This window comes from Topomyia yanbarensis, chromosome 3 (genome assembly GCF_030247195.1).
Source record: "Topomyia yanbarensis strain Yona2022 chromosome 3, ASM3024719v1, whole genome shotgun sequence".
Classification (NCBI taxonomy): domain Eukaryota; kingdom Metazoa; phylum Arthropoda; class Insecta; order Diptera; family Culicidae; genus Topomyia; species Topomyia yanbarensis.
Window position 1 is genome coordinate 384,510,109 of NC_080672.1, and position 22,811 is coordinate 384,532,919.

At 36.9% G+C, this 22,811-nt stretch overlaps 1 protein-coding gene across 2 annotated transcripts in view; it reads left to right on the forward strand.

Annotated features, from left to right (window-relative positions):
- LOC131691280 (basic helix-loop-helix ARNT-like protein 1) overlaps positions 1 to 22,811 on the forward strand; it is a 261,600-nt gene that overhangs the window by 77,013 nt on the left and 161,776 nt on the right. For both annotated transcript variants that reach the window (XM_058977559.1, XM_058977560.1), the window contains exon 2: positions 11,515 to 11,891. In XM_058977559.1, the coding sequence (XP_058833542.1) occupies positions 11,656 to 11,891 (236 nt within the window). In that variant the 5' untranslated portion in view covers positions 11,515 to 11,655. The remainder of the gene's footprint in view (positions 1 to 11,514; positions 11,892 to 22,811) is intronic.

Sequence of the window (22,811 nt, forward strand, 5' to 3'; positions counted from 1 at the left end):
TAGCAAAGGTGGGCGCATTAAATGGTGACATATACGAAAGACCAATCTGCTTCAACGAATTTTTTAGTATTTGTCGTCAGAGGACACTCAACAGTTGGCAAACCTCGTGGAGCAATGGTGAACTTGGACGATGGCTACATTCGATTATCCCAAAGGTATCAACGAAACCTTGGTTCAGGGGGATGGATGTGGGTCGGGATTTTATTCGTGTAATGTCCCGACTTATGTCCAACCACTACACCTTAGATGCACATTTGCGGCGTATTGGGCTTGCGGAGAGTAGTCTGTGCGCTTGTGACGAGGGCTATCATGACATCGAGCACGTTGTCTGGGTATGCGCCGGGTATTTGGACGCCAGGTCTCAGTTAAAGGATTCCCTTCGGGCCCGAGGTAAACCACCCAATGTCCCAGTTCGAGATATGCTGGCAAATCGTGATTTCCCCTATATGTCCCTTATTTATACTTTCATAAAAACGATAAATATCCCAATTTAGCCCCTCTCTTTTTATTTCTCGTTTTTAGAAGTTTCCTCTTGCCGTGTGGAACCGATATGCTTCAGACTGCCACTATATAACCGCCGTCGCCCTTATCACTACGGAATCTGAAGCGAGAGCGACTCGAGGTCCGAAGGATTCCCTTTGAAGGATTCCCCGCGGGTCCGAAGAATACCATCCGCCAATCCGACCTACTAGACTGAGGCGCAAATTTGTTTCGCTGATCTCCCGTTTGCCCGAAAGTTGCAAGTTTTGCTCTTCTCTACCGGTCACCATCTACGCCTTCTCTCCCCTGTCCTTGATACAACTACTTCTACAACGATTTTGGAAATGACCAAGCATAAGTATCAGATAAAAAATCAAATTTGTATTCCGTATTCCTAGTTTTAAGATAGTTGCAAATTCTACTCTTTGTTAAAACTATTGTCCCCCATCTTGTAAATAGAATTGTATCCCTAGTTTTAAAACATCTGTGAAATTTTTCATAAATATTTGTTCCCCCTTTTTGTGTACCAAACTATATTGTTAGTTTTAAGATAACTGTAAATATTTCCTAAAAAACTATTACTATTGAATTCCTTGTTTTAAAATTTTTCATAAAAAAAATCATTTGCCCCCTCTCTTATATATAGAATTTTTTTTTTCTAGTCTTAAGATAGCTGTAAATTTTTTCTCTTTTATAAAAAAAATATTTCAACATTGTAACCTCCTAGTTTTAAGATATTCAAAATGTAAAAACAAAAGAATTCGGCACCGCCAAGCTAACGCATTTGTGCCTATCAAATAAACGAAATGAAAAAAAAAAAAAAAACTTCTTTCTGAAGAGGCGAAGCCGAAACGCAACATAGTATAAAATAAGGATTTGTGCCCTCCTGTACAAAGACTGGTTTTTACCAACAAATTTTCACCCTAGTGAGAAATTTTGGTTTTTACCAAATTTTCCTCCTTAGGGTGAAATATAGCATAGTGCTTTCGCATAGGCCTGCTAAGCCAAGACAAGTTTCGGCTTCACTTGTGTCTCATCGGCATAAACAGAACTTCTGCTCGAACGGGACATCACGTTTGATCAGTCGTTTGATTGAAACACATAGTGTGTTTTAGTTTTAAGGGATTTGCGTCAAGCCGGCGCTAATCTATTCCGACAATACGTTAGTGTCGGTTTCTGAAGAGGCGAAGCCGAAACGCAACATAGTATAAAATAAGGATTTGTGCCCTCCTGTACAAAGACTGGTTTTTACCAACAAATTTTCACCCTAGTGAGAAATTTTGGTTTTTACCAAATTTTCCTCCTTAGGGTGAAATATAGCATAATGGAAAACTAATTTTATGAGAGCTTCCATATAAAATGATCCCTAGCTTGAGAACTATTAAAAATAGATATATTATGTCTTTGGCTGTTTTGTTTGCAATAACTCAAGCTATACTGAAGACATAAAGTCTTAATCTAAATTACTATGGAAAATAATGGTTTCGTATCATTTCTAGGGGGATTGATCGGTGAACCGTGCATTTCTGTAGAAACGCAATTTATAAAGGCAACAACTTCGTCAAACAAACTATATTTCTAAATAAATCGATAAGACTCTATTGATTTTGAGCACGAAACCTGCATTTTAGAACTCCGTGTACAGTAACATTTGAATGTAACGCCATGTATATCTTCGGTGCGAACGAGTTTTTTGGAATCACAAATAGTTCAACAAATACGACGTTTATTATAGTTTCAGAAACTTAGTCTCAATTTTCGTAAATCTTACTTTTTTCATGGATTCAAGAACGGATTTTTTTTGTGTGTTTGCTTAAAATGTTATTTTTTAAGAATTTTGGAAATATAGGATAGGAAAAAACAAGAAAAAGAAAAGTTGGTAGTATCAGAAACATGACCGGAGTGAAGTAGAATACATTTTAGTCTATAAATTTAAGTGAAATATTGCCAAAATATGAACTGCTTCAATATTACGAACAGGAAAAAATTGATGGTCATGGATGGAATGGAAAGTTCCTTCGATATCTAAGTTTATATAACTTTAGTACAAGTTTTCAGAAGATCAGAAGATTATTGAATTCGAATTAACCTGTTAAACTGTATTCTACTTCACTATGGTAATGTATTTAACATTACCCACCCAACTTTTGTCTATACGGTACATATTACTGAGCTTTATGGAAAAAAAGAATTAGTTCAATTTTTGCAAACTTTAACTGTAAAATGAGATTGGTGAGAAATCGTAATCAAATTTGTTATTTAGTATAGGTATGTGTTGCTCTTAACAGGGCCCGTATTGGTTCAAAGCTTTTGTCTATCAGGTTGCAAGTGTACGAATTTTTTATTAGATAAGTCTACAAAAACGACAAAAACAGGTTATATCACGATTTCCCACTATTAAAGTCCCTAAGCTATAAATTTATTCTATAGAATTTGCTTCTGAGTCAAAATTTCTTTAACTCCACCTACCCAAATTAGTTGAAATCACAATTTCGATGGAAGATTCAATATGTTGGTACTATTTGGCATTACAATAGCAATTACAGGTGGGTTTTGCGAAAAAAATACTTTGTTAATAATATTGTAGGTTTCTAGCCCGTTTATTTCTAAAACATACAAATTGCCGTAAGTGATGCATGCAAAATCTCATAGGCCCTTGTAAAAAAAACTCTAGAAAAAATGCTTCGATTTTCTCTAAAACATACTTGGTCTTCCATATAGATGTTTTACTTCTTAATTAATAAAAGATGCATGTTTTCACAACACCATTACAAAAGGAAGAACAAAAGTCGTAAAAAATATAGGCTATGCAAGCAATCTGTGTAGTCCAAAAATATTTTTCGAATTTTGGATCTGTCACGTTACAAACTATTTGTTTTCCATTGCTTCACAATTAAAAATAAACATTAAGCGGTTATATACAAAGTTTTTAATTTTTTATGATTTTTGTGGGAATTTTGTTTGAATAAGCGAAAAACAATTCGTTGGTAGTACTACCGAAGAAAATGAAAACAAGCTGCATTGGGATTTTTTTTGGAAATTGTCGGAGTCTCGGCTGTTTTCCGCAGCGCATTTTTTCGCAGAGATAAAACAATATTAAAGAAAAATGTATTCTGGTATCAAGTACACCGGTTCTAAAAAAAATCTATTGAAAATATATTGACATAAAAATCGATATTTGCGGTGTTCAAAACTTTTAACAAAAATGCATTGCAAAGAGCTTGAGTTTGAGCTTGTACGACCACCACCCCTGGCTGCTACTCCGTTATCGGTCTGGACTAGCTGAAATTGCACAGGGAAGCAGTAGATAATTATGGTTGGGAATAGCGAAATATCTTTCAATGTGCAACTCCTGGTAATCCTAAAGTGTTTATTGATCAACACCGGCGCCGGTCCGGCCCGAGTGTAGATCGCGGAAGGAAAGTGAAAGAATGTTAGTCTGATACTTGCTTTTGCTAGAGGCCGTATATTTTACTGCGCACACCACAAGTATCACGGGAGGAGAATATTTTTTAGTAAGTAAAGGGGTACAATGCTTCTTCATGTTCTAGTTATTTTTCATCAGCCTTTTTCCGTTACGAACTGAACCGACACCAGAGAGGTGACTCCACTATCTGGACTAGATGTCCACCCATAAACTAATGGACCGGGAACCAACGGCTTTGCTTTCCTTCCGAAGGAAGACGTGACCACAGATTTTTTCACCTCAGAAAAATCACAAGGACCTCGGCTGGGATTGAACCCAAACCAACTGGGACAGATGGCGGTCACGCTTGCCACTCAACCACCGGCGCCGTCTTTAACAAAAATTCTTTGCAAAGAATCGAAAATTTTTGGATGAAAACTAAACCATTTAAAGTGTACGAGAATGTAAATGCGAACTATTTGAAAAAAAAAAAGACTATGACAATTGTCTGAATAGTTTTTGAGATATCACGCTCACCGTAACGGTCCTTTCCAAGAAACTCCATTTCGAGATAATCGTCTTCAAAGTTTTATATTCACTGCATTCGTGGATGCAACCAGCGCGGTGCGAACGGCTGTTATTTGAAATTTAGTGCTCCGATCTGGATAAAATTTCGAACAGATATTTTCGAAAGTATGTACTTTCACAATATGCAATAAAAAATACGATTTTTGAGCCTAAATTTTGTATATAACCCCTTAGTTCTTTTTCATCTCAATTTTTCGGAAGATATTGTGAAATAGAGCTAGACTGTGATGGCAAAAAATTTGATCCGGCAAAAAGTGCAAAATATGGATTTTATTCACCTTTTCAGTTTTTTACGGACTTTCAGTCATCTTTAGGTTGTACAAGTAACATCAACAAGTTTTAAGAAGAGTACGGGTATAGCGTAGTTGGTAAATCGATTGCATTGTACGCAGCTAACCTGGGTACGAATCCCAACTACGCACATAGGGTTAAAGCCTTTTCTTAAGAGACTTTTTTGACACGAAGAGGCGAATGAGCTTAAGGTTAAAACCTCTATAATCGAAATAAAGAAAATAAAAAAAACCGATTTAATCCACCTAGCAGTGAGATGAGACATTTCTTACACATTTCACTATTGGATTAGTTTGCAGAACTCACGAGAAGTAGGCACCCAACTAAAGCTGGGATGAATACAGTTTCTAGTCTTGCACGAATAAAATCTCGAATAAACTGAATAAATTATAGAAATCAACAAAACGACCGAAATAAAAAAGTAAAGCAAAAAATGAAACAATAGGTTTTTAAATTCACAAAATGAGTAGAAAAATTAATGTAAATCGAAATTATAATATACACGAATCAAATTAGATTAGGTTATTACATAAAAATTAAGATTATATTTAGAAATAGTTATAAGATTAATAGAATAAATTGACTCATACTAACAAATTGAATGAAATAAAACGAATGACTCAACAAGAAATGCATAAAATTAAAAATATGAATAAAATGAATCAAATGAATCAAATGAATCAAATGAATCAAATGAATCAAATGAATAAAATGAATCAAATGAATCAAATGAATCAAATGAATCAAATGAATCAAATGAATCAAATGAATCAAATGAATCAAATGAATCAAATGAATCAAATGAATCAAATGAATCAAATGAATCAAATGAATCAAATGAATCAAATGAATCAAATGAATCAAATGAATCAAATGAATCAAATGAATCAAATGAATCAAATGAATCAAATGAATCAAATGAATCAAATGAATCAAATGAATCAAATGAATCAAATGATTCAAATGATTCAAATGATTCAAATGAATCAAATGAATCAAATGAATCAAATGAATCAAATGAATCAAATGAATCAAATGAATCAAATGAATCAAATGAATCAAATGAATCAAATGAATCAAATGAATCAAATGAATCAAATGAATCAAATGAATCAAATGAATCAAATGAATCAAATAAATCAAATGAATCACACGAATCAAATGAATCAAATGAATCAAATGAATGAAATGAATGAAATGAATGAAATGAATGAAATGAATCAAATTAATCTAATGAATCTAATGAATCTAATGAATCAAATGAATCAAATGAATCAAATGAATCAAATGAATCAAATGAATCAAATGAATCAAATGAATCAAATGAATCAAATGAATCAAATGAATCAAATGAATCAAATGAATCAAATGAATCAAATGAATCAAATGAATCAAATGAATCAAATGAATCAAATGAATCACACGAATCACACGAATCAAATGAATCAAATGAATCAAACGAATCAAATGAATCATATGAATAACATGAATCAAATAAATCAAATGAATCACACGAATCAAATGAATCAAATGAATCAAATGAATGAAATGAATGAAATGAATCAAATTAATCTAATGAATCTAATGAATCTAATGAATCAAATGAATCAAATGAATCAAATGAATCAAATGAATCAAATGAATCAAATGAATGAAATGAATGAAATGAATGAAATGAATCAAATTAATCTAATGAATCTAATGAATCTAATGAATCAAATGAATCAAATGAATCAAATGAATCAAATGAATCAAATGAATCAAATGAATCAAATGAATCAAATGAATCAAATGAATCAAATGAATCAAATGAATCAAATGAATCAAATGAATCAAATGAATCAAATGAATCAAATGAATCAAATGAATCAAATGAATCAAATGAATCAAATGAATCAAATGAATCAAATGAATCAAATGAATCAAATGAATCACACGAATCACACGAATCAAATGAATCAAATGAATCAAACGAATCAAATGAATCATATGAATCAAATGAATTACATGAATCACATGAATCAAATTAATCAAATGAATTAAATGAATCAAATTGATTTAATTCATCCAGTGAATACAATGAATCAAATTAATGAAATGGATCAAATGAATAAAAAGAATGGATGAACAAAATGAATAAAGTGAAAAATAAATGAAATGCATAAATAAAACAAACGAATCAAATAAACAAAATGAGCTGAAGTAATAAAATGAATAAAAAGAAGAAAATGAGCAGAATTAAATGCATTGATTTAAATGAAAAATTGAACAATGGTAAAAGGTTATAAATTAATATAAAGAAATAAATTGAATCAAATGATTTATTTGATTGAAATGATTAAAACTGAAAAAGTAGTCAGATTATTAAAATGAAGAAACTGAACAAAATGAATAAACTGGAAAAAATGAATAAAATGCATACAATGAAAACAATGAATAAAATAAGTTAAATGAATGATATGAGTAAAATACACAAAAAGAATAAACTGATCAGAGTGAATCCAAAGAATGAAACGAATAAAATAAGTAAAATGAACGCAGATGAACAAAACGAATAAAAAGATGCGGAATGAAATAATTAATTAAAATGAAATGGTGATATATTTGAAGCTAAAAATATTTTTGAATAAAGAAAATGAATAAACCGGATTGTACGAATTGAATTGAGAACCATTGCATCAGAAAGTTTTGAAATGTTTTTGAAAAATCCCATCTTCTGAGAAAAAGCTAATAAATATGCAATGGACTTTCTAGGGCTTCCATCTTTTTTTGGTTTTATTCTTTTTGTTTTCATGCTTCTTTACTTGACGGCGTCGTTTTAAGATTATCTGGTGTTTCTACTTTATTATTGGACCTTAATTAGTTATCAGGAACCTGGAACGTTCAATTTGCTTTGGATTTTGAAGTTTACTTTTTGGTCACATATTCCCGAAAAAAAGATTTATGTACAGAATAGAATTTACTGGTCCAGTATTTTAAAGCGCAATTGAATATAGTAAAGTGAGACAAGGTCACATGTGCTTTCAAGCCCCTTGAACAGAGAACGACAGGGAGAATGCGATTCGTGAATGAGACAGGTTGATATTTCAAAGTTTTTATTTGCATTTAAGTAAATAGTGTGAAATGTCTAGGCTATGTCGATAGCATAAAAGCCGTGCATTCAGTTGATTGCAATGCAGTCTCTTTCCATTCATCCTTATAGCTTTCATATTGTTTCGTTCGGAATTCTCGTGCAGGAAATATGGATAAATAAGTCCTATACAGACCAATACTGTGAAAAAGAAATGGTTCAAACTACTCAGTATATCCAAATATGGACGACGATAAGTTAGAAGACACATTGTAGTTGCATCCCCCATCGAGAGTGGGTACTTTGGGAGACTTCTTTTCCTGGATCTAATTTGTGGATATGTTTGGTCTTTGATCCGTTATTTTTCATGAAAGTTCGTACCAATACAACAAATGTGCAGCTGATACAACTCATGGTTCATTCTCCTGCGCAACGTTCCGTCTTCCATCTGCACGCCACCATAGATGGTACGCAACACCTTTCGTTCGAAAACTCCAAGGGCGCGTTGGTCCTCCACGAACATAGTCCAGTTCTCGTGGCCGTAGAGGACCACCGATCTAATCAGCGTCTTGAAGATAATCAACTTCGTGCGGCGGCGAATTTTGTTCGACCGGAGCGTCCTCTGGAGTCCAAAGTAGGTTCCCGCTAATATCCGTCTCTGAATTTCTCTGCTGTTATCATTGTCGTCGGTTACCAGTGAGCCCAAATACATGAATTCGTCGACCATCTCGATTTCGTCACCGTCAATCCGAACTCGGGTGAGAGGTTCACATTGTCGTCTCTAGAACCTCTTCCTCTCATGTATTTTGTCTTCGAAACGTTGATGGCAAGTCCAATCCTGCTGGCTTCAGCTTTCAGTCTTTGAGCATATATTTCATTCAAAATTCAATAGAGATACGAATAGTTTAAATATCGCACGTGGAATGTCTCTTTTGAAAATTTTCATCGTCAAACTTTCATATTACCCCGTTAAGCCAAATATTTTTCCGATATAGCCATAAATTTCCTTAATTATAGTGTAGATACAGGCTTTGAATACAATTGAATTAAAGTTGAGTTGATGTAGCAGCAGAAAAAAAATAGTTTTGTTTTCTCAAACCTTCGCAATTATAATTAATAAATATTTCAGATTGGCAGAAGATCTTATCACACAACTTAGAAATGGATACAGGAATAGCTAGATAGATGCGATAGAAGAGAGACAGAGAGAGAAAGAGAGAGAGAGATAGATAGATAGAGAGAAATGGGGGGGGGGGCGTGTGAAGAATGGCAAATGATGGTTAATGCAGTGACATTATTTTTATAGGTATATTATTATGATATATTGATTCTTACATTCTTATCATAAATAATGTAAGTAGTAATTTTTGCGCCATAACCAGTATAACCTAAATCTTGCAAAAGAGCTAAATTTTCGCTAGATTTTTGGGCTTCAAACATATACTTGCTTTCGTTGACGCCACAAGTATAATTATATTAGAAATCTTTTATCTCACTACTAGGTGAATTACTTGTTGATCTGTGTATTGATATACCATCCAACATTTACCTCATGATTGAACGCAATGCCTAAACCAAGGAATAAATACTAGAACTCACTGTTTCTTTATCAACACATTATTTTGTCTTTGAAGTGAACTTATATATTGATTTTTGAGAAATAGTTCATTTATTATAAAGGTAATTCACAAAATGTTCTCAACATCGAATTCCTTGAATCACGTGGATGTGTTTTCATACCCCGATATTCAAAATCGGTTTAGTTTTGCCCCTAAAACACCAGTAAAGCAATACTCTATATGAAACAATCTCATTTTTAATTAGTGGAAATTGATAAGCAAGGACTAAAAATACAAAATGTTAAATATCTCCGCCGCTGGTGCACGGATTTAGACAATCTATAGCTTGTTAGAAAGGTATTTTTACAAGCTTTCTATTTATGTGCATTTTTGCAATATTGCATTGTTCAAAAGTTATTTGCAAAAAACCTGCTGTGTTTTGACATAATCGCCCATATCTCGGAAAGTAAACAACCTATCGAAAATCAAAAATAATAGTGTCAAATAGCAACGTTAGGCCTTTCATTTGAAACTAATTTCATTAAGATCGGTTCAGCCATTGCTGAGATAATTACATGACATTTTGTACATACATACATACACACACACACATACAGCCATTGTCTCAATTTGTCGAGCTGAGTCGATTGGTATATGAGACTCGGCCCTCCGGGCCTCGGAAAAAGTTTTCAAAGTTTGAGCGAATCCTATACATTTCTTTTGTAAGAAATGTAAAAAGTTTCAATAAATGACAAGCATGGAATATTTTTTAATATTAGATGGTATACACATGGAAATAATCAATTTTTCACAAAAATTTACCAAAAATTGTTTCGATATTTTCAAAGCTTTGACCGTATGCTTATGGTTGCTTGATGCACTCTGTTTAAGATGTAAAATGGGGGAGGTAAGACATCGTAATAAAATTATTTATACACAATATTGATATCCCGGAAAAGGTATGATTAGGGGTTTGCGAGACATCTGAGTTTATTTTAAATTCGGAAAGACATATTTGGTAGTCTCTTCTGGCAACAGCTTTTGAACAGCGTGGTGTGGTGTGGCAAAAAATAGATTGGCACAGACTTTTGGCAAGTTTAATTGTAAAATGTAGTCAGAAAGAACTGTTAATCAAATTCTTTATATGTTGTATTTGGGGCTCTGAAAAGATCCGACATATGTTTATTGCCAAACTGGGCATTTTTTATACATGAGCAAACGATCGTAGACATCAAATGGGGCGTCTCTAGCAACACTATATTCGCAGGCCTGTCGAATGTTACGGACCAATCATGCCGCAGATGAGTCCTGCTTTTACCAAATCGACTATTTACGTTATTTATAGAAGTGGTATATTTTAAAGGATTGATTTTCGAGTAATCGCTACACTATTTTAGATGCAATGTTGTGTTGTTCTTGTTTTAGAATAATCTCGGTGCACTGACTACGCCACCGCTTCATATCCAACAATTGCTCCTCTTATTCAAAACAACGCAGTACAATTTCGGTATGCACTATGCAGCCAGAAAGCCTTTATTGCCAACTGGCCGAGAGCCGCAGATGACACCCCGTGAAAAAGTCTTGTCAACTCAGCAGCGTTCGGATCAAATCACAACGATAAAACCTAGCTAAATGCACCCATGCCGCACCTTGCAGTTGACGGTAGAGCAATCGCTAGCTGGCAAAAATGTCTCACTGTGTCACGACGCATATCCTGCCCTGAGGGGATCTACTACATACTTTGAGTTCGGGGTAAAAACAAATTTCCCGCATGTGCAGGAAAATCACTGGGGGTCCTGTTGGGGAACAATGCAGTGGCAAACAAGTCTCGCACCGGGTGGCGATGGTTTCTCTATTTGCGCCGCTTTCACGTACGTACATCAATCAGCATGTGTAACTCATTAACCGTACGATTGTTGATCAGCTTTCATTCATCCTTCCGGCTCCGAAGGCTATTTGAATCAGAGCGTTGATGCTGGGGCGCGGCCTACGACTTCCGTAATCCGTTGTTGATTAGTTTATTGCCTCGGAAACCATACATATTTAGGATAATTTGAAGAAAATGATTCCTCCACTCGTTTCGATTCTAAAGTTTGTTTTCCTTCCCTTCACATTTGCAGGCAAATGATATAAAAATAGAGCGCCACAGAGCTGGTTCCAATTGACAAACATCGTTGCATTGATTCCGCCAGCAGACGGCATCATTCCAGGGGGTACAGAAGACAACGAAGCGGTGTTGCCACCGCCTCCAGTATTCAACAATGAAGGAAGAACCGAACATCAAATCTTCGGCGGCTGCCGTCCCGGAAGGGAACGCTCCACCCCCGAGGCATATCGAGGCACCCCATCATCAACGTCAACCACGCACAATCTCGACCACCAGCTATGACTCGGAGAGCGATGATAATACGCAGCAAGGCTCCTCGTCCTCCGGTAATGGCAGAAAGGACTCCGACGGGGAGCGGACGGATGCCGGCGGGAGTACCGGTGCTTCCAAGTAAGTGTTTTGTTTGCGAATCAATGGGAATATAACCTTGCTAATTAATGAGTTGCATTTGCATTGAACATACGCGTTCAGTGGGCATGGCTGGCACTTGCAGTAAATTGCAGCCTGATTGATTGCGCTGCACTTAGGAGTGGGGTAGTAGTGATTGAAGTACATTCTTATCGCATTAAAATTATTTTCTTTGCTCACTTATTCTGAAATTTAAAAAACACCTGAATTTAAAAATTAAAAAAATATGAGGTTGCCTGCTATATGGCCTGTATTCCGAAAGTACATTGTATTACACCAAATTAAAAAAAAGTTGAACTTTTGTAAACCAACTCGAATTGTTTCATTAGTATCTTACAGAAGAGACATGGCCGTAAGCTACCTTCCAAATCCAAAATAAATGAATGACTTATGATGACCAGCAAACAACTGGTCACGGGTGAAGTCCAGGAAACACAGACGTTCTATTTATTTATTCGTTAATACGTAGACTAGACATGTGTCAGTTTGAATAAACTTAGTGCATCAATTATCAACAATTAATGCTAGTTTATTCGTAAATCTTCATTTAAAGTGCCACCCAGGAAACCAGCCTTTCATATTCTATTGAAAATAATTGAAGCTTTTCATGCTGACCTCTAACAAAAAGTTGATTTAAGATGTTGATTGCATTATGACTCGATAGTGGTGCATCGAGTAGGCCGGGGGAGCATATTCGGCCTTTTGATGCTGCACACTTTTTCCTAATATCACCAGCCCAAACCACCACTGTTTATGTGGTGTTTAATGTTTTCTTACCCTTTGTTTCATATTTTTTTACCGTTCTGCGCATGATTGTCACAATATCAAATGTCTTTCTTTAATATATTGTAGTTAAAGAATCGTAAGTCCTTCTAACCTCTCCTAAATCAATGACTAATTAATGTGTTGTTTCTTTCTTTGTATTTTCATTCTCGGCACACGGGATCATGCAAACGACCACATGGTTATAGAAACGCATTAGTGCACCGAAAATCCGACGGGTACGTTTCTATTACTTTTGGATAAGATTTTATTGTCTTTTTGGTAACAAACCACGCAATTGCGCATTGTGAAATGTATCCCATATTACCGCAAAGGTAATAAATGGTGGAATGACGAATTTCAGTAGCTACATGCTGTAACAGTCCGGGACAGACCACGGATCCGGCCCAGTTCATGGATCCGAACTAGTTCAGTCTAGATCAGGACCAGTTTCCGAATTCGGACCAGTCACCAGATCCGGACCAGCTCCCGGATCTAGCTCATCCCGTTTTCCTCTTACCAGATCCGCACCTGAACCCGGCCCAGACTTGGTGCTTAGATCCGGACAAGTGCCTCTCGGTTCGGATAAGTGGATCCAAACCGTAGGTCTTGCTTCCCGTACAAGACGGGAAGGACTGTTCATGGTTTGTACAGTCCTTACCTTACTGTTGACGTCTGGGATAGAAAAGAAATTACAATTTAACAACGACGGAAATACCCCACCACTATTCCGAGTCGGCTTTTTCTGACTGTGCTTTGAAGCTGACCGAGTGTGAGCCGATCTTCAAATACGAAATGTGTGGTTATAGTGAAAATCGAATCCCATCTTTATCCACATTAGGTTCGCTTCGCTTGATGCGCAATACAATGACAAGCGAAATGGCACACACTTCTAGAAAATCTGACGCGTTTATGTTTATTGTATAACAATTGATGAAACATGAGCGCGACGTAGGTATTAGTAAAGTATTACGGCCTAGTTTTGGGCGTACACACAAAATTACGAATGTGCTAACGTACATGACATGCAAACGCTCACGCGATCACAAGAGCAAACAATAACATACAAACGCTCGAATTCTTCCCGATTATACTAATCTGGTCGTAAATGTGATCATTCCAGCTTATCTACACCCATGATTTCGCAATCTTGAAATCCTCTCGGCGATTAAAACAACGTATTAACACTTACGAATTTGTAAAAGCAGTCTCAAGCACGAACATACAAACAACCGCTCTCACGTAATCATGAATTGAAATGGAAACTGGGGCAATATGAACACCCTAAGGTTGAAAGCTAATATGTCTATAGTAAATCAAATATCAAAACCAGGGATGGGCATAGCGTAGTTAGTAAATCGATTGCCTTGTACGCAGCTTCCCTGGGTTCGATTCTCATCCCCGCACATAGGGTTAGAGATTTTTTTCAAAAGAGGCGGATGACACTAAGATTGAAACCTCTATAATTAGAATAAAGAAAATAATAAAACCCAAAGTTCGTACTGTTGGTAGAATGCAACGTATTGTTCATATGCAGCTATTAAAGGTGCTCAAAAAATTCCAAAATCTTTTCAATAATCCGTGTATAAAAATTGATGACTTTCGGTTTGCAATTTTGTCTTGACAAAGTCACATAAAAATATATTTATCACAAATTTAAAAATTCCCTTCACTTCCCTCTCCAAGGTTGAGGGTTTTGACGGTATTTCAAACATCATCAAGCATATTGCGTGCATCAGTGCTACAGATCCTCTGACAGACAATTGCTTTAAGATGGTTATTGCATTACGTCTCGATAGTGGTGCATCAAGGAGACCGAGAGGGCTTTTGCGCCTTTTTTCATGTTCTATGTCTTTTCATACTCTGCACTTACGCATACCAACGCTCAACCACTAGTCTGTGCGCGGTGGCGTGGCCGACTGCCAGGTTGACGTGGATTGACTTTTGCTGTGTCCCGTGTTCCACAATTTGATAACGGTATTCGTGGACGGGGCTAATAATGGGAGTCATTGTGTCTCCATTTATCGGTCGACTTCGTAATCGTGCATAGACTAATTAAATTAATTTAATATTTAAATTAAGTTAATAAATACATCAGTAGAAACCTATTAGTTGTCGTTGTGTAATAATCGCAGTTTTTCGTACTAGTGTACAATTGTTATGTGCTAGTCGAACATCTAACTGTGTATGTGTTCTCGGAGTATTTGTGACAGTTGGATCAGGGAATGGATGCAGAACTGGCGCATATGATAGAATAGTGGCTAAAACTTCTGGTGTTCAATTTGTACATTTGGTTCTATTCATTCGGGTAGGTTCGAAATTGGATTAATTAGGGTACAATGAATTTACTGACGCACGTGCATCATCCATTCCCGGCCAGCACAGCATGATGAAAGTCTAACAGAATGCAATTGTCGTTAATGGTAAATATACAACATTTGCTGCATTTAGACGAGTTTGGTTACATGTTACATGTGTTTTTCTATTCTACTTCATTAGTCTGCTTCTTTTGTACATCTATTAGTTTGCTTTTCCATTGCTGTTGCATACCACAATAGTATCGGTCAATGTATACACTTCTAATCAAGCTTTATGCATCTTTTTTTCTTTATTCTGCATTCCTTTTATTAGTATATCTCTACTATACGCTATCTACGCTCATATAGGTACAAACGCTCGTGGCGTTCGCGATAACACAAACCTGCCCACAAACGCGACCATGCAATTGCAATAATCCACACATACGCCCGCGCTTTCGCCTACATGAAAAAACCACGGTAGTTAAGTGAACGTAGCATCTTTAAACTTCCAAAAGCGGACTCAAACATTAACCCACCACTCGCGCGATCATGAAACGGTCACGTCCGGAAGTCTTACCACGGTTCTAGCAGTCTAGACTAAGTCTTCAGTTGAACCAATCAAAAAAGTGACGCTCATATTCACTAAACAACATCGTGACATGACCTGGAACTCTAGTGATATGGGGAAACGGACTCTCTTCTACCTTCTGTACCATACACTAAAAATTAAGCATTAAGGTTCGCGCGCGATCAAGCAAGAATACACGCTACATGATTATAAAATCTAAATTATACACGCGAAGTTACATATACGTGACAAACACATTAATATACAAATGCTTCAGCCCTTCGCGACCATCCACGGCACCTACACCCGCGATCTCGTAAACATGATAACATCCCGGTGATAAAGTGGATGTCTCCTATAAATTTTCAAACGCGGTCTCAAGCATGAACCTAAAAACTCCCGCGCTCGCACGATCATGAATCGGTCAATTCCGGAAGTTTCTATCCTTGGCATCAGCAGACTAGGTCCATGCCTTCAATTGAACCATTTAAAAATGAAAGCTCGCATATCCACTGGACAACACGTTCCATGGCGACATGACCGTAATTTCTAGTGATATGGGATAACTCACTCCCTGTCAGAATGTGGTCCGTACACCGAAAACAAAATATCAGAATGACGGTCCGCGTGACCATCCAAGAACACACGAGAATATAGGAATGGCCACACGGTTACAAAACCCAGTTTTGTACACGCGAGCACACGTGTGACAAACACCTTAACATACGAACGCTTAAGCCCTTCGCGATCATCTACGCACACCTACGCGCGTGATCGCGCAAACTTGTTAGCACTCCGGTAATAATGTGAACGTTTTAGTACTTACGAAGTTACAAACGCGAACCCGTAAACGCGCGCGACCATGAATCGGTCACGTCCGGAAATCTTTACCCTCCATTCTAGCAACTTGAATCCACACATTCAGTTATACCAATCGAAAAGTAAAGCTCATGTCCAACACGACAACACGTTCCTAGGCGACATAACTGGGAACTCTAGTGATATGGAGGATCCCACTTTCTTCTAGCATCTGAACCGTACACGAAAAATTAAGTATCAAACTCACAGTCCGCGCGCGATCTATCTAGAACACACACGAATATGCGAAAGGCAGACGGTTTTAATATAGAATTTATACACGCGAAGTTACATACACGTTAGCACACGCGACATACAAACGCACATGCGATCGAACACGTTAACGTACAAATGCCCGAGCCCTTCGCGATGATACACGCAAAGTCCCTACGCCCGCACGTACCTGAACCGTACAATGAATATCACATTCAGAATTACGGCCCGCTACATTCTGCAAATTGTAGTATGTGATTCTGATGGGGAGCCCTTCCGAAAACCTAGCTCTACAGCTCCATTAGGACAACTCTCGAAAAAAAATTAAAAATTAACTTAACTTATTTTATAAGAATAGCACATTTAATGTTGACCTGTAGCTCATCAGTTGCTTGCGGTTTGTCTGTGTAGATGAGCAAAGTAACGTAGCACAATTAAAAAAAATCCAATGACGTCAAATCGCAAGCAACCAGTCCTTAACTTTGTCTCGATAATGATGGCAAGTGATGTTGATATTGTTTCCACCATCATTTTTGAAGAATATATTTGTCGAGATAAAATTGAACTAAAAAAAATTGAAAAAAATTAATTGATATTTCAACTGAAAAAAATCGCGGTTAAAGAAAATGATAAAAACACCCTTTAGAAACGAATTTACATTTATGCGATCAAATCTGTTAACATGGAAATGCTCGAGACCTGCGCGATAATACAGCAATAATCACAAACGCGAACATGCAATTGCGATCATCCACGCAAACCAACACCCGTGATCTCGCAAACATAAAACCTTCCCTTGTGATTAGGGAAACTTTTAACACCCACGAATCTATAAAGGCGATCTGAGGGAACTCACTCTCTTCTAGTATCTGAACCGTACACCCAAATTAATCTCACGGTTTGCGCGATCATCTAAGAATCACGCGAATATGCGAATGGACACACGGGTATAAAATCGAAATTACACACGCGAAGACGTTAACATTCAAACGCTTGAACTTTCCGCGATCATCCACGTACACCTACGCCCGCAATTTCGCAAATATGATAACACTTCGGTTATTAAGTAAAAGTTTTAGTGACTATAAATTTACAAGCACGGTCTCAAGCGTAGACCTACAAACGCCCGTATTCACGTGATCATGCAAATGTCACGCCCGAAAGCGGTACTCTCGGTCCTAGCAGTCTAGGTTCATGGCTTCAGTTTATACATTCATAAAAAAGTGACGCTCACATTTACTTGGCAACACGTTCCATGGCAACATGACCGGGAACTCAAGTTTCTCGGTCTGCGTGATTATGGACAAATGGTAACAAAATTGAATTACACGCGATGTTACGTACACGCTAGCACACGCGACATACAAACACCCACGCGATCGAACGCATTAACATACAAACGCTCGGGCCCTTTGCGATGATACAAAAAGTATCACGCTATTATGTATGAGTTGCCAAACTGGCTCGTACCAAACGAGCTCGAACCATCGTTAACAGATTATAAATACATCGGCTTGGACCATTTTAATGTCTCGCTAGATATCATCGTCACATATCGTAATCCCAAATCTACGAACTGAGACCTCTACTAAGAGGGCTTGGCGCCTCGGTTTCATGAGTATCTTCCGACGATTGAATCTCCAAGTTACTTGGATGAGATCATGGATAAAACAAACTCACTCATAGTAGCCGCATAGTAAGAGGCTTGTCCGCTTCGAGTTATGCGTTCTTCTATAGGATGGTAAAATTCACCGAACTTGTTCGACTCAAAAAGTTATGTAGAAGAGCGTGGAATCGCAAACAAAGGGGCGGATCGGAGGCATTCAAGTTGGCTCGCAGAGCATAAAGGAATGCTCTTCGCTCATGTGAGCGAAGTGGTGGGAAAAGGCTCTGTACAAATTTTTCATGTCTCAACGAGATAAGTAGATTAAATAAGTTACTTTCGGCAGCCCTAAGTTTGCGCCGCTAAAACAACAAAAATGATCCATAAATAATTGAAAAACGATCCATAAAAAAGTTGTCAATGTTCCATAAAACAAAACTGAAAATCCATAAAACAATTGAATGATCCATAAAAAAGGGTGATTTGATCCATAGATTATGTAAAATTGAACCATAAAATGGTCGCAAAAGAGCACTAAAATAGTATTAAAAGAACAATTAAAATCAACCAATGCCCCATAAAAATATTGGAAATGTTCCATAAAATGATACATTTTGCGCCATAAATTAACTGACGTTGATCCATAGAATATTAACAATGTACATTAAAACACGTCGATATGTTCCATAATATCGACAAAAATGTTCCACGATATTACAAAATGGAGCAATAAAATGTTAGAAAAAGTTCCATAAATTTGATGAAAATGTTTGCTAAATAATTTTTCTTGGTCCATAGAAGATGTAAAAATGAACATTAGAAATGATTCATATATCGAACGTTAAATTATGGTTCATGGATATTTACAAAACGATCCATAAGAAAAGAAAATGTTAAAATCCATTAATGCTTATGCACTAGAAAAATTAAATTTAATGAATTCATGCGAAATTTTTGCTATTCGAACTAATAATAAAGTTTATTACATTTGGTTGTAATGTCAAACTACAACAAACAATGCATACATTATAGTTAAACTTCAGCTTCCGTATCCCACTAGTCAGGTAACTGACCTTAGCTAACCTGAAATAATTATGGCAACTCTTTAAACGGCAGGGTATCTATGATATTAGTGCGCTGAGAGTTATTAGACCACTGACACAGGCTGGCATGAGTCGCAAATACCAACTATCTGAAGCGAAAACGGACACTTTATACACGAACACTGACTAATGTGGCTACGCCACATCGCTTTCTAGTGCACTGTCCGACTTCGCTGCCGCTCAGTCGGCTTTTAACTAGCTATAGCCCCTATGTTTAAGTAAACCGGGCAAACGAGAGGACCACAGGTTCGCTTGCAATTCCAGCTCCGGTTAGTCAATGCCTCGTCCAACGTCGGGTTAGTCAATGCCTCGTCCTTGGCCTCGGATATGCGGCCAAGCCGCATCACACTATAAGCTCACTTGTTAAAACACTGTCACTGTTATGAGTATTATTAACCACAACTTATTTTTTCAGTTTACCATAAAATTTCGCATGAATTCATTAAATTTAATTTTTCTGATGCATAAGCACATTCATTTTTACATCTTCTATGGACCAAGAAAAATTATTTAGCAAACATTTTCATCAAATTTATAAAACTTGTTCTAACATTTTATTGCTCCATTTTGTAATATCGTGGAACATTTTTGTCGATATTATGGAACAAATCGACGTGTTTTAATGTACATTGTTAATATTCTGTGGATCAATGTCAGTTAATTTATGGCGCAAAATGTATCATTTTATGGAACATTTCCAATATTTTTATGGGGCATTGGTTGATTTTAATTGCTCTTTTATTACTATTTTAGTGCTCTTTTGCGACCATTTTATGGTTCAATTTTACATAATCTATGGATCAAATCACCCTTTTTTATGGATCATTCACATTGTTTTATGGATTTTCAGTTTTGTTTTATGGAACATTGACAACTTTTTTATGGATCGTTTTACAATTCTTTATGGATTATTTTAAATATTTTATATGCAAAAGTATATTTTCCCGTTACTTTCCAAATCGAAAAGATTGAAACTGCTAATGGTGAATGCTCGTCTGACGAGTATGTAGTACACAACAACCTTTTTGACGTACACTTTCCCGGCTGTACGGAGCCATCACTGACGACTTCCCCTGAATTCTTTTCAGGTAGTTTTCATTGTTGGACATTTGTTTGTAGAATTATGACAACTGAATCGATCAAATGGGCGATTGAAATTTTTGCTCCGCATAAGTCACCGGGAAAAGATGGAATCATTCCAGTTCTACTTCAAAGATGATATGAACACTTCACGCATATTTTGAAGAAAGTTCTTGCATTCTTGCAGCAGAATATATTCCTTTAGCGTGGCGGGAAATAATGGTAAAATTCATTCCCTAAGGTTACTTATGAGGAGGCAAAGAGAAAGACAAGAAGAGATAAGGAAAGTGAATGTCAGTGGATGTCCGCAAGGTGGTGTGCTGTCACCACTTCTATGAACCTTGCCGCCAAGACAGGCTTGTTGAGGGAACTTAATAAGCTTGGATTTTTCGACGTTTGGTATCGCCGACGATTATCGTATAATGATCCCCGATATTTGCATTAACGCACTTTTTGACTTGATGCAGCAAGCCAGCTATGGTTTCGTCATGTTGAACTATCAATTAATTCAAATAAAACATCAATAGTGCTTTTCACTAATCGCATGTCGAACTCAAATCGAAGAACTAAGCATTTCAATTGCTATCTACCTTTTATGGATAGCCGACAATTCCGGTATTACTAGAAATAAATGGACAGACGAATCAGCTAGAGTGGGCGCTGTGACTCGTCGTAAAACACAAGATACGCTCATGGGCTGCATTAGAACATAGCACTCATTGGCGTAGCTTGCAAACTTGCGTTCAAACAAAAACTTTTCTGCCGGTTGTAAGTTCGAAAATGTCACTGCATTTGTTGCATTTTTCCAAGCACAATTGCAAAATTGTGACTGACTGGACATTGCAAACACAATTATCACATGGCCACTATTCAGCGTGCTGAGTATTAGTTGTGATCTTTGTGATTACGTTTACGGAACTTCATATGTAATGCCCTGCTGTAAAGCATACGTCCATCTGGATTTTTATATGCTGTTGTTCATAACACAGTATGGTAAAGAGCTATAGACATTATAAGAAGGGTTCATTTTTCCTTCAAGAATGAAGAAGCCAGGCTTTTTTATTGTTTTGTGTTGTATTATTTTGTCATTTTCCATTTCCCTACTTTTTTCTTTCACTTGCCTTTCCATTCCTATCAGGAGAATGATGAGACGACACGACAAGGCACACATCTCCTAATAACATGAGGAACGTGCTAATCGAGTCAATATATTCTGATTTCTGATTCCGATTCTGAATCTTCGGTTTTGAAATTCCACCTAGAAGCATTCCTAACGATAGGAATCTGCGACTTCCATGAACGGCATAAATTTGCAAGAACGTGGATTTAAAAGAATCTTGGAGTAAGCTACGTTATATCCAAGGGGACGATTAGAATTTTGTGACGGAACGCTATGAGGAGGAAGTGATGACTCGAAAATCACCAAAAGAGCAACGTCATTTGTGAAAAGACTTTACAGTGCTTCCTATAAATCTAAAATAGTCTACTTCAATCATATTCTTGAATTGTACTACAAATCGGACATGTTGGAACTGAATAAGGGAAAAAAACCAAACGTTTTAATACGTTGTCGTGGTTTTCGACTTCCTGTATTTAAGTATGGCAGGCTTGCAGGTCTTCGATGCGTTCAAACAAGAAAGAAAAACGATACGTGTTCATTGGAAACATTATACCCGGGAGTGTTATTATGCTGCCTTGTGTAAAAGCTCGAATCATCTGCGCTGTTGATTTTCCGAATGATTTTTTTTCCTTGACGATGTCGGATATTTTCTTGTTGAATGGATTAAAATTTATCGACTGATAATTTTTCCTTTGAAATGTTCTATTTTTTACTGTCATCGTTTTCCTTGAAGTCTCGCATCTACTTTGCCGTGCCTCTGAGATTGTTTGCAAATATCAGCCAAATAACAAGCGCACAAAATATACATTTATTCGTCTTCCTACCAAACTGTTAAACTACCATCGGGTGGGATTAGTCAAATAATCACCAAAACATAGTTTCAACAACCTGCCTTGATGAGAAAAAAGCCAGAAAATGGGCAATTTTCCCAAGCTAGATTGAATCGTTTCAGACTTTAGCAACACGAGGAACATAATCCCTTCATGATTGTTCCACCTTTTGAAGTGCTATACAATCCGCCTCTTGAGAAACAAGCCAGACACGCTGGGACCAGGAAATTCCCTGCTGGCATTTCAGTAGCCAAAACGTTATCACGCGACAGCCCGTAACCGAAGCCCGTTCTTTAGCCGGACGAAGAACGAAAATCCCGGCAATGAACTACCCCACCAACCACCCAACCACCCACGGCCACTTTAAGCCTCATAGATCGATTCGCAGCGAATATTTTTGCGGCTATTCCTCTGCATCACCCAGCTGTGAGATTTCCCAAATGTACCTCCCGCCCATTCCAGCGC